Genomic DNA, 15,637 nt, shown 5'->3' with positions numbered 1-15,637 from the left:
CCACAGATAAGTGAAATCATTTGGTATTTCTCTTTCTCCGCTTGGCTTGTTTCACTGAGCATAATACCCTCCAGCTCCATCCATGTTGCTGCAAATGATTGGATTTGCCCTTTTCTTATAGCTGAGTAGTATTCCATTGTGTATATGTACCACATCTTCTTTATCCATTCATCTATTGATAGACATTTAGGTTGCTTCCAATTCTTGGCTATTGTAAATAGTGCTGCAATAAACATAGGGGTGCATCTGTCTTTCTCAAACTTGATTGCTGCATTCTTAGGGTAAATTCCTAGGAGTGCAATTCCTGGGTCAAATGGTAAGTCTGTTTTGAGCATTTTGATGTACCTCCATACTGCTTTCCACAATGGTTGAACTAACTTACATTCCCACCAGCAGTGTAGGAGGGTTCCCCTTTCTCCACAGCCTCGCCAACATTTGTTGTTGTTTGTCTTTTGGATGGCAGCCATCCTTACTGGTGTGAGGTGATACCTCATTGTAGTTTTAATTTGCATTTCTCTGATAATTAGCGATGTGGAGCATCTTTTCATGTGTCTGTTGGCCATCTGTATTTCTTTTTTGGAGAACTGTCTGTTCAGTTCCTCTGCCCATTTTTTAATTGGGTTATTTGTTTTTTGTTTGTTGAGGCGTGAGAGCTCCTTATATATTCTGGACGTCAAGCCTTTATCGGATGTGTCATTTTCAAATATATTCTCCCATACTGTAGGGATCCTTCTTGTTCTATTGATGGTGTCTTTTGCTGTACAGAAGCTTTTCAGCTTAATATAGTCCCACTTACTCATTTTTGCTGTTGTTTTCCTTGCCCGGGGAGATATGTTCAAGAAGAGGTCACTCATGTTTATGTCTAAGAGGTTTTCGCCTATGTTTTCTTCCAAGAGTTTAATGGTTTCATGGCTTACATTCAGGTCTTTGATCCATTTTGAGTTTACTTTTGTATATGGGGTTAGACAATGGTCCAGTTTCATTCTCCTACATGTAGCTGTCCAGTTTTGCCAGCACCACCTGTTGAAGAGACTGTCATTTCGCCATTGTATGTCCATGGCTCCTTTATCAAATATTAATTGACCATATATGTCTGGGTTAATGTCTGGATTCTCTAGTCTGTTCCATTGGTCTGTGGCTCTGTTCTTGTGCCAGTACCAAATTGTCTTGATTACTATGGCTTTATAGTAGAGCTTGAAATTGGGGAGTGAGATCCCCCCTACTTTATTCTTCTTTCTCAGGATTGCTTTGGCTATTCGGGGTCTTTGGTGTTTCCATATGAATTTTTGAATTATTTGTTCCAGTTCATTGAAGAATGTTGCTGGTAGTTTCATAGGGATTGCATCAAATCTGTATATTGCTTTGGGCAGGATGGCCATTTTAACGATATTAATTCTTCCTAGCCACGAGCATGGGATGAGTTTCCATCTGTTAGTGTCCCCTTTAATTTCTCTTAAGAGTGACTTGTAGTTTTCAGAGTATAAGTCTTTCACTTCTTTGGTTAGGTTTATTCCTAGGTATTTTATTTTTTTTGATGCAATTGTGAATGGAGTTGTTTTCCTGATTTCTCTTTCTGTTGGTTCATTGTTAGTATATAGGAAAGCCACAGATTTCTGTGTGTTGATTTTGTATCCTGCAACTTTGCTGTATTCCGATATCAGTTCTAGTAGTTTTGGGGTGGAGTCTTTAGGGTTTTTTATGTACAGTATCATGTCATCTGCAAATAGTGACAGTTTAACTTCTTCTTTACCAATCTGGATTCCTTGTATTTCTTTATTTTGTCTGATTGCCGTGGCTAGGACCTCCAGTACTATGTTAAATAACAGTGGAGAGAGTGGGCATCCCTGTCTAGTTCCCGATCTCAGAGGAAATGCTTTCAGCTTCTCGCTGTTCAATATAATGTTGGCTGTGGGTTTATCATAGATGGCCTTTATTATGTTGAGGTACTTGCCCTCTATTCCCATTTTGCTGAGAGTTTTTAACATGAATGGATGTTGAACTTTGTCAAATGCTTTTTCAGCATCTATGGAGATGATCATGTGGTTTTTGTCTTTCTTTTTGTTGATGTGGTGGATGATGTTGATGGACTTTCGAATGTTGTACCATCCTTGCATCCCTGGAATGAATCCCACTTGGTCATGGTGTATGATCCTTTTGATGTATTTTTGAATTCGGTTTGCTAATATTTTGTTGAGTATTTTTGCATCTACGTTCATCAGGGATATTGGTCTGTAGTTTTCTTTTTTGGTGGGGTCTTTGCCTGGTTTTGGTATTAGGGTGATGTTAGCTTCATAGAATGAGTTTGGGAGTATCCCCTCCTCCTCTATTTTTTGGAAAACTTTAAGGAGAATGGGTATTATGTCTTCCCTGTATGTCTGATAAAATTCCGAGGTAAATCCATCTGGCCTGGGGGTTTTGTTCTTTGGTAGTTTTTTGATTACCTCTTCAATTTCGTTGCTGGTAATTGGTCTGTTTAGATTTTCTGTTTCTTCCTGGGTCAATCTTGGAAGGTTATATTTTTCTAGGAAGTTGTCCATTTCTCCTAGGTTTCCCAGCTTGTTAGCATATAGTTTTTCATAGTATTCTCCAATAATTCTTTGCATTTCCGTGGGGTCCGTCGTGATTTTTCCTTTCTCGTTTCTGATACTGTTGATTTGTGTTGACTCTCTTTTCTTCTTAATAAGTCTGGCTAGAGGCTTATCTATTTTGTTTATTTTCTCGAAGAACCAGCTCTTGGTTTCATTGATTTTTGCTATTGTTTTATTCTTCTCAATTTTATTTATTTCTTCTCTGATCTTTATTATGTCCCTCCTTCTGCTGACCTTAGGCCTCATCTGTTCTTCTTTTTCCAATTTCGATAATTGTGACATTAGACCATTCATTTGGGATTGCTCTTCCTTTTTTAAATATGCTTGGATTGCTATATACTTTCCTCTTAAGACTGCTTTTGCTGTGTCCCACAGAAGTTGGGGCTTAGTGTTGTTGTTGTCATTTGTTTCCATATATTGCTGGATCTCCATTTTGATTTGGTCATTGATCCATTGATTATTTAGGAGCGTGTTGTTAAGCCTCCATGTGTTCGTGAGCCTCTTTGCTTTCTTTGTACAGTTTATTTCTAGTTTTATGCCTTTGTGGTCTGAAAAGTTGGTTGGTAGGATTTCAATCTTTTGGAATTTTCTGAGGCTCTTTTTGTGGCCTAGTATGTGGTCTATTCTGGAGAATGTTCCATGTGCACTTGAGAAGAATGTATATCCCGCTGCTTTTGGATGTAGAGTTCTATAGATGTCTATTAGGTCCATCTGCTCTACTGTGTTGTTCAGTGCTTCCGTGTCCTTATTTATTTTCTGCCCAGTGGATCTATCCTTTGGGGTGAGTGGTGTGTTGAAGTCTCCTAGAATGAATGCATTGCAGTCTATATCCCCCTTTAGTTCTGTTAGTATTTGTTTCACATATGCTGGTGCTCCTGTGTTGGGTGCATATATATTTAGAATGGTTATATCCTCTTGTTTGACTGAGCCCTTTATCATTATGTAGTGTCCTTCTTTATCTCTTGTTACTTTCTTTGTTTTGAAGTCTATTTTGTCTGATATTAGTACTGCAACCCCTGCTTTCTTCTCACTGTTGTTTGCTTGAAATATGTTTTTCCATTCCTTGACTTTTAGTCTGTACATGTCTTTGGGTTTGAGGTGAGTTTCTTGTAAGCAGCATATAGATGGGTCTTGCTTTTTTATCCATTCTGTTACTCTGTGTCTTTTGATTGGTGCATTCAACCCATTAACATTTAGGGTGACTATTGAAAGATATGTACTTATTGCCATTGCAGGCTTTAAATTCGTGGTTACCAAAGGTTCAAGGTTAGCCTCTTTAGTATCTTACTGCCTAACTTAGCTCGCTTATTGAGCTGTTATATACACTGTCTGGAGATTCTTTTCTTCTCTCCCTTCTTGTTCCTCCTCCTCGATTCTTCATATGTTGGGTGTTTTGTGCTGTGCTCTTTCTAGGAGTGCTCCCATCTAGAGCAGTCCCTGTAAGATGTTCTGTAGAGGTGGTTTGTGGAAAGCAAATTCCCTCAGCTTTTGTTTGTCTGGGAATTGTTTAATCCCACCGTCATATTTGAATGATAGTCGTGCTGGATACAGTATCCTTGGTTCCAGGCCCTTCTGTTTCATTGTATTAAATATATCATGCCATTCTCTTCTGGCCTGTAGGGTTTCTGTTGAGAAATCTGACGTTAGCCTGATGGGTTTCCCTTTATAGGTGACCTTTTTCTCTCTAGCTGCCTTTAACACTCTTTCCTTGTCCTTGATCTTTGCCATTTTAATTATTATGTGTCTTGGTGTTGCCCTTCTTGGATCCTTTCTGTTGGGGGTTCTGTGTATTTCCGTTTTCTGTTTGATTACTTCCTCCCCCAGTGTGGGGAAGTTTTCAGCAATTATTTCTTCTAAGATACTTTCCATCTCTTTGCCTCTCTCTTCTTCTTCTGGGACCCCTATAATACGGATATTGCTCCTTTTAGATTGGTCACACAGTTCTCTTAATATTGTTTCATTCCTGGAGATCCTTTTGTCTCTCTCTATGTCAGCTTCTATGCGTTCCTGTTCTCTGATTTCAATTCCATCAATGGCCTCTTGCATTCTATCCATTCTGCTTATAAACCCTTCCAGAGTTTGTTTCATTTCTGCGATCTCCTTTCTGGCATCTGTGATCTCTTTCCGGACTTCATCCCATTTTTCTTGCGTATTTCTCTGCATCTCTGTCAGCATGTTTATGATTCTTATTTTGAATTCTTTGTCAGGAAGACTGGTTAGGTCTGTCTCCTTCTCTGGTGTTGTCTCTGTGATCTTTGTCTGCCTGTAGCTTTGCCTTTTCATGGTGATAGGAATAGTCTGCAGAACTGGGACGAGTGACGGCTGGAAGGACTTCCTTTCTTGTTGGTTTGTGGCCCTCCTCTCCTGGGAGAACAGCGGCCTCTAGTGGCTTGTGCTGCGCAGCTGTGCGCAGACAGGGTTTCTGCTTCCTGCCCGGCTGCTATGGAGTTAATCTCCGCTGTTGCTGTGGGCGTGGCCTGGCTCGGGCAGCTACTCCAAAATGGTGGAGTCGCGTTGGAGCAGGAGCTGCTGGGAGGCTATTTATCTCCGTAAGGGGCCTCCCTGCTCCCTGCAGCCCAGGGTTTAGGGTGCCCAGAGATCCCGGATTCCCTACCTCTGGATTAAGTGGCCCGCCCTGCCCCTTTAAGACTTCCAAAAAGCACCCGCCAAAACAAAACAACGACCACAAAAAAAAACAAGAAAAAAAAATTTTTTTAATAAAAAGAAAAAAAAAATTTTAATTAAAAAAAAAAAAGGTGGTCGTTCGTTTTTCTTTATTCTCCGGTGCCAGCCTCAGGCCTCTGCTCACCGGTCTTTCTGCCCTGTTTCCCTAATATTGGGGTCCCTGTCCCTTTAAGACTTCCAAAAAGCGCTCGCCAAAACAAAGCAGCAAAAAAGCAAAAAAAAAAATGGTCGCGCGCTTTTCTTATGTCCTCTGTCGCCCAGCCTCCAGTGCCTGCTCACTGTTCTTGCTGCCCTGTTTTCCCAGTATCGAGGGCCCTGCACTCTGTCCCGGATGGCGGGGGCTGGGTGTTCGGCAGTCCTGGGCTCCGTCTCCCTCCCGCTCTGCCTGCTCTTCTCCCGCCGGGAGCTGGGGGGTGGGGCGCTCGGGCCCGCGGGGCCGGGGCTTGTATCTTACCCCCTTCGCGAGGCGCTGGGTTCTCTCAGGTCCGGATGTGGTCTGGATATTGTCCTGTGTCCTCTGGTCTTTATTCTAGGAAGGGTTGTCTTTGTTATATTTTCATAGATATATGTTGTTTTGGGAGGAGATTTCCGCTGCTCTACTCACGCCGCCATCTTCCGCCCCCTCCTGAAATATTTTTTAAGTGAAGGAAAGGTGACAAAAGGCGTAGGAAGTGGTGCTGCATGCTGGCCGTGGAAAAGCATTTTCAGTGCTAAGAACCAGAGTTAAGTGCAGAGGCTGGCTTCTGGTAAGGCCACGGAGCAGCTGATGGTTTGTCGTGGAGCCATGACAGCAAGATGTGCCTGTGACCATTCATTCTCTGGGTGTCTTGCTGCCCAGAGCAGTGCCCTGTGGGCAGGTAGAAGTTCTAATTTGTAAAGGCCTTGGAAGCCTGGTGCAGCCTGCCTTCCCCACACCATTGAGGACTGCGGATGTAGAAATCGAGGTTAAAGGGAGGAGCTGTTATATTCTTTGACCAAAGACTGATGAAACCCTGTTTCAGTTGAGTGACTAGATTTTTATTATTAAGTTCTATTACTGGATTACCCAGTTTATGTCTCAGGAAACAGAGTTTTAATTTTTTTTAATAAGTTATCCAAAACCACAACGAAAGTAGAAATTGACTGAAAATTCCTTTCCTAAGCCTTCAGGTAGAGGATGTCATGAATAATTCTGATGAGCTTTAGCTGAATATCCAATATTTGCATATACGTCTTAGCACATCCTGATTTTTGGTATTTCCTGATTTAAGGCAACCGGCGCCTGAGACTGAGCAGGACATGACCGTGTTGGGATCCTCCAGGGAGGAGAATCCAGACGCCCATGAGCTGTGTTTTGGGTGCTATCTTTCATGGGTTATGATCTCTGGGTGTGCTCGTGTGTTTCAGGGCTGGCTGTTAGTGGTCGAGCCCCTTTCCTTGGAGAGTAAAACAGTTTTCTTACTTATTTCTCTATCACATTTGCCACTTAAGCAGCATTTTACGCTTTCAGATTAGGGTTGTCATTCTGTCTCTAAACCAAGGGACTAACGGGATCCTCACTCCGCCCACATCTTCTGTGGTGCTTAAAGAGAAAGTTACCTTGCATAGTAACAGGTTTTTTTTTTCCATAGCAAATTCATTTTGCTTCTCATAGATATTTGCTAATTACAGTGTGTTTTGTCCCTTCAGCCCGTAGTTCTGGCATGCATATACTGTTGAGCTAAAAAATCAACGCTGCTTTCTTTTCTTCTCAATTACTGGTAGGGTAACAACTACCACCCACTTGTCCCTTTAAGTTCCTTGTTATTGACTAGGACAACATTTGAGGCTGTTAAGGATGCATGCCTGCAGATTTGTCCTCCACATCACATACACCAGCGCCCAGAGGTGCTGTCTGCCTTAGGCACTGTCTCACAGCGGGCGCTGCAGCGGCTTCCTGCCTCCACGTGAGGCCACGGTGACTCAGGTGCCTGTCTGGGGCTTCCATCCCTACCTTCCTGCTCTGCTTGCCGAGCTGCCCCTTCTCCCACTTGCCTGTAGCTTGTGCCTCCCTGCCATCCACCTACTTACCAGGTGTTTTCTAAAAGGATTCATATGCACCTTTCATTCCAAAAGTGGTAAGTGCACATGTTGATGAAAACTTGGGGAAGAGAACAAAGAAGCAGAAGGCCACCCAGGGCCTGCCACTCTGAACCACAGTCAGTGGTCCAGTTTCTGTTTTCCTCCACCTATCACGTTCTTTTATTCTACATACAATTTTGAATCCTATGTATATAAAACAAGGACTTTCTCCTTTCATTACATGAGACTTCTTTATAATAGTGAAATAACTGTGTGTATATATATATATAATACACACACAAACACTCATAATTTTTTTCCTTAATTACGAATGGCCATCTCCTTTGGTGTGACTCTGCAGGGCTTTGTGAAGAGTGTTGTGATCATATAATTACTGATAGAAAGGAGCTTAGAAAAGAAAAGGAAATTGCTTCTGTGATGAGGGCAATTAAGGAAGTCTTGAGGGCTGTGTAAGGTAGAGGCAGGGCCCACTTAGTAAAACGGGGCAAAGCGTCAAGCAGGTCCTCTCAGCAGGATCAAAATGGGATCTCAGCAAAGAGTTTACCTCCTATTGCTGTTAGTCTTCCTATGTTTGGTAGACACATACTAAAGCATTTTAAAACATAAATTAATGGTCACCTGTTTTGCAAGGAGTGGCTCATGCAGTTTCTACAAACCATGAATTAAACTATTGAGTGCAGGTAGGTGTTTATGGAAATGGTACCTTGTTCTTAATTCTTCAGTGAGTAGCAAGTGAAAAGACCCCCAGGACCTTTTTCCAACTGTTTCACTTCCAAAAAACAACCTCTCCCTTCTTTGAAAGCATGTAAAATATGTAGGCTTTGACAGATGAGGATGGTGGTACTTTTAGTAATAAGGAGAATGATGCTGACAGCACAGGTCCTGGATCGGTTATCCAAACCTAGGTAGCAGGTGTGTTTCACAGTTCAAAATTTTAAAACCTTTTATGAAGGTAATATAGCCCAGGTATGTAGCACAGGTCTGGGGGTAGGAGCAGTTCCCCATTCAAATCCATTTACAATGATAATGACTATAAATAGTTTTTGTGTATGTTCAGGTCAGATTTCGTTGCCAAATGGAAAATATTTTTATAGAAAATACATTTTTAAGGGCTTTTAGCTCTTGAAATTTCAGAGACAGGGTAGCCGACTTAGGACAGCCAGACTTCATTACATCATTACAATGTAAACGTTGTGAGAGCCAGAGGGTGGTTTTGTTATCTAAGACAGTGTCTGGCACATGGTAAGCATTCAGCCAAGACTTACTGAATGAATGGAGCACTTGGTAGGGGACAGGCGCCATCTTAAGTGTGCATGCCAGCTTATTCCTTACTGCCACCCAGTGCAGGAATCAGTGTTGATAATTGCACTTTATAAAAGAGGAGAGTTAAGAACTTGTTCTGAGGTCACAGAAGTAGTAAGTGGTGAGCTTGGCAAATGGATTGTAGAGCCCAAGCTCATAGCCGTTTTTCCAAACCCCTCCACTAGAATTAATGTGCCTTAAAAAGAGGCTAGTACAGACCCTTTGGTCTGTATTGGTATTTTAATCAGAGTTCCTTTTGTATTTTGCTATCCGTGTGAATTGTCTCAGGTACTTAACAGAATTTGGTTGCCCAGGCCCATTCTCACAGACTGATTCAGGTGGGGCTTGGATATCTGTAGTTCTGATAAGGTGTCCAGGTGATTTCCACTGGCCCCCAAAACAAGATCCATTTGGTTTATAACATGACCAGAAGTGTAACAGTACTGAATCGCTGGTTCCAGTCATGGCCTGGCAATCTACTAGTTGTGGAACTGTTACAGGTTGGGTTTGTTTTCCTTGGTTCTTGTCCAGTTGCCACAAAGAATTGAAAGGCAGAGGCACAGTAGCAAAGCAGAGGGAAAGTGTTATTTGAGATCACTCCAAGGGAGGAGCGGGCCAGAGTCAAGGTAGACAGAGGCCCTGAACTTTTAGGAGGGTTTATGTATCAGGACCTAGCCAGGGGGCGCTTCTGTGATTGACAGGGTGAGGTCATTTGATTGACAGCTCTAGTTGCACACCCATTCCTTTTGGTGCCCATGTCTTTTCTCAAAGGAACATGGAAAAGCCCATGGGGGTGGGGTGGGGCGAGCAAAACCACAGTTTTATTTTAATGAGATTAAGACGACATGTGGTTTGTTAGTTTTGTTCAATTATGTCCACTTTGGGATCCGGTTGGGACCAGTTTAGCCTGGTCCCAATAGACAAAGAAGTTAAACCCCTGCAAAGCCTTTGTTGTCTAAAGTGGGGCCTCCTACCTGGGCATGGTTTGGACAATTTTTTTCCTTGAACCTTATCTTCCCCTTCCCCTACTGCTCGTGGCTATCTTTCTAACAGAACTTTGTATCATTTATTTAACTCTGTGCCATAAGTTTTTTAATTTCAATGTTAAATGAACCTAATACTGGATCCTATCTCATAGGCTTGTTACGAAGATCAGGTGAGTTAATATGCATCAACCACTCAGAACAATGCCAGTCATATAGTAAGAGCTATATATGTGCGTGATAAATAAAAATACTGTACGTAGCTCACTGGGTTGCTGTGCAGAAACGAGAAGTTCTTAGAACAGGGCAGGCACATAGCAAGCATTCCATAGCTATTAGTGACTTTTGTGATGGTAAGAGCAGTGCTAATTAATGACAGCTGCGTGGAGGACTGAAATTTTGCTGAGACTCCCAGAGGCGGCCTCAGTAGAATGCATATTCGCTGATGGTAGGCTCCGTGTCATTTCTGTTGTGTCAGTCTATGCAGAGTCAGTCGAAAGAGGATAAGTTCCTAGAAACGCATTTGTGTATTTGAATATACTAGGGCTGCCCAACTAAATCATCAGTTGATTCACAGTTCACTAGCATGGTCCAGAGTCACAGGTGGGTTGCTGTTCAGGTGATTGCCATAGATGGGTAGGGCTTTTGTCCCTTTAGTAATACGTCAGTTTCATTCTTATTTCTACTTTTACTCTTGTGTCTAGGTTTCTGTCCATGTTAGAAGAAGAAGTTTATAGTCAAAACTCTCCCATCTGGGATCAGGATTTTCTCTCGACCTCTTCCAGGACCAGCCAGCTAGGAATCCAAACAGGTAAATGTCTTGCATAAATCAGACAACAACCAGAAGTGTTCGTTGCAGCTCACTCTGCATTTATTTGTGTTTCTCATCAAGAAAATGAAGACTAGAGCCAGGAAAAAAGTAACCACTTGGGCAAATTTTGCATCTGCATCTCCATTAATGAGGAGAGCAGGTGCAAACCAGTTAAAACAACAGTGACAGCTCCCACTATTGGGTTTCCTTAGCTTGCACATTGCAGTTTTATGGTAGGTATAAAATAGCAGACAGCTCAGCGCTGTAGTTAAATGCTGGCTCTTTTTAAAGACACTTAGAGTCTTGGTCAATGGCCAGATAGGCCCAAGAATCAAGTCTCAGTCTAGTTTCTAAATCTGTGATGTCAGTTTTGTGCATCAAGTTACAATCATGGACAGTGGTAGAAAGGTGGGCGGGAGAGAGCAACCTTGTGTCTGGGGACATGAAGTACTTCCGGTGGGGCCAGGGCACCAGTCGGTGGTATCAGCAAGCACGCTGTGAGGAGGGAAGACACAGCACTTCTGGAGGCACATGGATCCCATGGAGGGGATCGCAGTTCCTGCCTTGGGCACTCGGGAGGCTCAAATAAGTTTGGCAAGATATGCCAAAGCAGGAGTTTTTATGTGGCCAACGGGAAAGATGGAGTGCAGAATTTCTATGTCAGAGTTTTTAGTAGAGCTCTAGCTCAGTGTGTAGTATGGGGGCTTGGGAGTTGTGCCTCCAGCAAAGGTAGTTTTATTCTTGCTACTTTTACAAAAAAATTGTTTTACTATGGTGAAAGTCACCTTTCTTAGTGTGTGGTTCTGCGAATTTCGGCAAAGGCATGGAGGTGTGTAACCACCACTACCATCAAAATACAACAGTCCCATCACCCCGAACCGCCCCTGCAACCACTGATTGTTTTTTTTCCAATAGTTTGGCTTTGCTATGTGCCAGGTGAATGCAATCATGTAATCACAGCTTTTTGAGTCTGGCTTCTTTAACTGAGCATAATACATTTGAGAAGGTGACTAAAAAAATTTTTTTTTCATTTAGAGCCCAACTTTGGATATAAATTTATTTAAATACTTACAAAACAGAGTATATAGAGAATCAGATATTTTGGTTTGGATCAAACCATTTGATCATGGCCCAAAAACATGTCAAAGACATCTTTGTGTGTTTTTTCTTACCTAAGAAATATAAGTTCAGGTTTCTCTGGTCCCAAATGTATTGTGCTTTGGGGCCTTCGCATGCATATTACGCCCTCTCTCCTACCCAAGTTGTCAGTGGTAACTGGACATGGGCTCTGTGTTCACTTTGTCTCACCTCGCTTTCAAATGGCATCTCTTCACAAACTGTTTCCTAGTCCATCCCATGCCTTTTAGCAAGGACTGGGTCTCCTTTCTTCCAAACTTGCACAGAATCTTGAATATATCCTGTCCTTTATTCTCAAACTTGGCTGTACAATGCCATTACCCACACTGATCAAAATAATACTGATTTCTGAGTCTCTTCCCAAGAGAGTGTAATGTAATTGGTCTCATGTGTGGCCTGGACACCGAGACTTTGAAAACTCCCCAGGTGATTCTGATGTGCAGCAGTATTTGAGAGCTGCTGTGTCAGACAGCACCTGCCTCCTGCTATTCTTGCCCCATTTCTTCTGCACGTCTTCTCTCCTGTGAGTGTGACACCTGGATGGCCAGAGACCCAGTTTTGCAACAGTAACAACTAATATTTCCATGAAGTGCTTGCGTGTGAACTTTGCATCTATCTTTAAGCCTTAGCACAAACCCTGAGAAGTTGGCATTATTTTCCCTTCATACAGATGAGAAATGGAAACTCAAAGAGCAATGCGTTACCCAAGGTCAGAGCACACAGGCGATGGAACTGGGTTTCACACCCACCTGGGCCTGTGGAATTCCTGACTACCCTCTACACTAGCAGCCAGAGCTCTGATCACTGCATGGTCTGTTTCAGGGTGTGTTACAGGCAAATGCTTATTCCTGAAGAACTGCTTCCTCCTTCAGGCGAGGGACACCAAAGCCATTCAGCAGGATCAGTTTTGTTCTTTTCTGGAGGGTCTTCCAGAAAGGATTTCTCTCTGAAAACTCCCCTGGACCTTTGCCCACTCAGTATGCCTCCTGATCTGTTCAATTTCTGGCACATCATCTGCCTTAGCACAGGCTGGAGAAGGCAGAGGTAGTCTGACCCTCTGGGAATTTCAAGTTGGTTTTCATGGCTAAGGTTGTAAGCCAGGGAAGCTGGACGGTACTCTTCGATTCTACCATAGGAAGCCGTGAGAAGCAGGCTGTCGTCTCCTGTTCTACTGTAATTGCAGCATGTTCTCAAGGGGAAAGAAGAGTGTAATCATCTACTTAATTGGCATGTCTGCACATCTATGCAGCTGTGATGAACGACGTTCATAATGATGGCTTTGAAGTTTTGCAAGATACTCAAATGTGTTGGAAATCACTAGAGCTGCTGCTTGGTGTAGAATCACCACCATGCACTTTGAAATTTGGAAAGCCTGTTTGATCATAGAGTGTGAGATTTCTGCATATTCCAAATCTTTATATATCATTTGCCACTCAGTTAGGAGTGCTATGGATTGGTGTCTCTGTTGCCCCGTTTGCTTATTCCACACTTTGGTGGCTGCTGGGAATGTCCTCTGGGCTGAACCATGGCTGCATTGAAACTTAGATGAACATCCATTCTGGGCATCTGGCTGCACTGCCCTACCACGTCCTCTGTGTGACCCGCATCACTGAGGATATCTGTAGCTCTCATCAGCTACAAATCATTAATAGCTTATTTCCTAACAATAGCTTTTAAAAAAAAAAAACAAAATGTTTTTGTTTGGAAATACTCCCAACTTACAGGAAAGTTGTACAAGAATAGGACAAAGAAATCCTGTATACTACATAGCCTTTCCCAAGTGCATCACTTGTTAACCATTTTGCCACACTTGCTTTATCATCCCTTCTCTCTCCCTCTCTGTCTCTCTCCATGGGTGTATGTATATATATATTTATATTCTTTTCCCCTAAACTACTTGAAAGTTGCCCCTTTAAACAACATCTTGCCCCTTCAGTGGCTTCAGAGGGTATCTCCCAAGAACAAGGACATCCTCTTTCTTAACAACAGTACAGTTATAAAGGAAGGAGTTTTAACCTTGATACAATATCATTATCCAATCCACAGGCTGTTTCCCACTTTGGGCGTTTACCCCAGTCATGGGGCTTAGAGCCATTTCTGCATCACATCGGGCACGTAATGTCTCCCCCACCTCCACAGTTGCTGGTATTAAGTTCAGTCACATGGCTGTGTCTGTGAGGTTTCTCCACTGCAATGTTACCGTTTTCCTATTGTAGTAAAGTTTTGTGGGGAGTTACTTGAGACTTCATCAAGACTATGTCAGAGGTTTAGCCTGCACAGCTGATTGGTGCCTGAATTTATTGTTAATGCTGGCTACCGAAGGGTTTTTTCCTAACTTCTGTGGTTTCTTCCATTTATTTATTGGCATTCTCTTTAAGGAGGAGCTTTACCTTCTCCCCACTTATTTATTTGTTTATTCATTCATTATTTTAGCAACATGGACTCAGATATGCTTAGTCTATTTGATGGGCAGTAATTAATCTATTATGTCTTTATTATCATGTTCACAGTATCTCCATGGCTTCTGTTTTAAAGATGACTGTTTTTGGGGTGGTGGGCAGGAATGGGATGGTCACGTGTACGCTTGGTTCCTTTTTGTCCAAGAAAGGAGTCATCTGATACCTTCTTTTCCTTTTCCCGGGGCAGTTATTAGTCCACCTCCTGTGGCTGGGACAGTTTCATACAATTCAAATTCATCTTCCCTTGAGCAGCCGAATGGAGGGAGCCCCAGTCCTTCTGGCAAAGGCTCTTCTGGGCTGGAGGCAAACCCAGGTAAGCATTTGAGGAGGTGTGATGCCCTAGAAACCGTATTACGTGAGGAGTGCCAAAGGGAGACTTAGACCGACTACGGGCTGTGCCCCTCTAGGATTTTAATGGCTGGAAATCACTTGGAGCCGTATTGGTTAGTTATTGCTGTGTAACAAGCCAACCCAAAATACAAAGTCTTAAAATGGTTACATTTTAAAAACAAGGACATCCTCTTACTAAACAACAGTACAGTTATAAAGTAAGGAGGTTTAACCTTGATGCAATATCAGTATATAATACACAAATTGTAAGCATTTATTATCATAGGTCACTCACTGTGTGCTGCCCAGTGGGCAGCTCATCTCAGCCAGCCTCCTTCAGGCTTAGCTGGGCTTGCCCAGGAGTCTGTCTGTTGACTGGGGACTCTGTTTTAGGCTTGACTACAACATATAAGCTACAGAGTATCTCTGTTTCACATAGTTTTCATCCTCCTCCTGGGACCACTGGGCTTCTTTCCTTTTCTTGAAGCAGAGTATGTCCTTAAGACAATGGAAGAAGCACCAGAGAGCAAGTAGAAATAGTTTCTTGAAGCCTGGGCTCAGAACTGGTACACTGTCGGGATGTCTGATTCTGTCACCTAAACCAAAAATCATGGTCAAACCCAGAGATGAGGGGTTTAGAAATGCACTTCATTCCTTTTGTAGGAAGAACCACAGAGTCACAAGGCAGAGTGTGGATACCAGGAGGGTAAATAATTTGGCCATTAATGTAATCTGCCACATGGGCGGAAACATCTCCTAATCCTAAGGGCATGTCATAGTTATAGAACGTCTGGAAGGTTGCATGTCTGTCTACTGTTTTGACGTCAAACAAATCTTGGATACAACCAAGTCAGACATTAAAGAAGTGGTATAAAAGGAGAGAAGAGGATTTTATATGAAGTACCAAATCTTTAGCATGGTGCCCCCCTTCTCTCTCCTGCTCCCAAGGAACACGCGGCTAAGGAACTCAAAACTCTTTGCCAGTGAGCATGGATGCAACATCAGATACTCTCTTACCATAACATTCCTAGGAGTCTATCAAGTTTGGGGCATATTTGGTATAAACCTCAGCTACAAAATGAATATTTCACAGCATTGTTCTCGGGGAGTCATGGAATTTGAAGCCTTGTTAGTTAAATGACTGAAAATAACACTCACCTTCGATAACAATAGCAAATTGAGACTTGTGAAAACAGAAGAACTCAACAAAGGCAGTTTAGTAAGAAACACATAATATTTACGGAAGTATCTTATATGAACAAGATATGTTCCATTGCTCTG

General features: G+C 42.5%; 1 protein-coding gene across 3 annotated transcripts in view; it reads left to right on the top strand.

Annotated features, from left to right (window-relative positions):
- The window catches only part of KAT2B (lysine acetyltransferase 2B), a 106,008-nt gene that overhangs the window by 64,647 nt on the left and 25,724 nt on the right, over positions 1–15,637 (top strand). For all 3 annotated transcript variants that reach the window (XM_036898227.2, XM_036898229.2, XM_036898228.2), the window contains exons 7-8: positions 10,324–10,430; positions 14,214–14,339. In XM_036898227.2, coding sequence (XP_036754122.1) covers positions 10,324–10,430; positions 14,214–14,339 — 233 coding nt within the window. The remainder of the gene's footprint in view (positions 1–10,323; positions 10,431–14,213; positions 14,340–15,637) is intronic.

This window comes from Manis pentadactyla, chromosome 14 (assembly GCF_030020395.1).
Source record: "Manis pentadactyla isolate mManPen7 chromosome 14, mManPen7.hap1, whole genome shotgun sequence".
Taxonomy (NCBI): Eukaryota; Metazoa; Chordata; class Mammalia; order Pholidota; family Manidae; genus Manis; species Manis pentadactyla.
The sequence above is the reverse complement of the archived record's forward strand: the minus strand, read 5'-3'. Positions and strand labels throughout refer to the sequence as shown.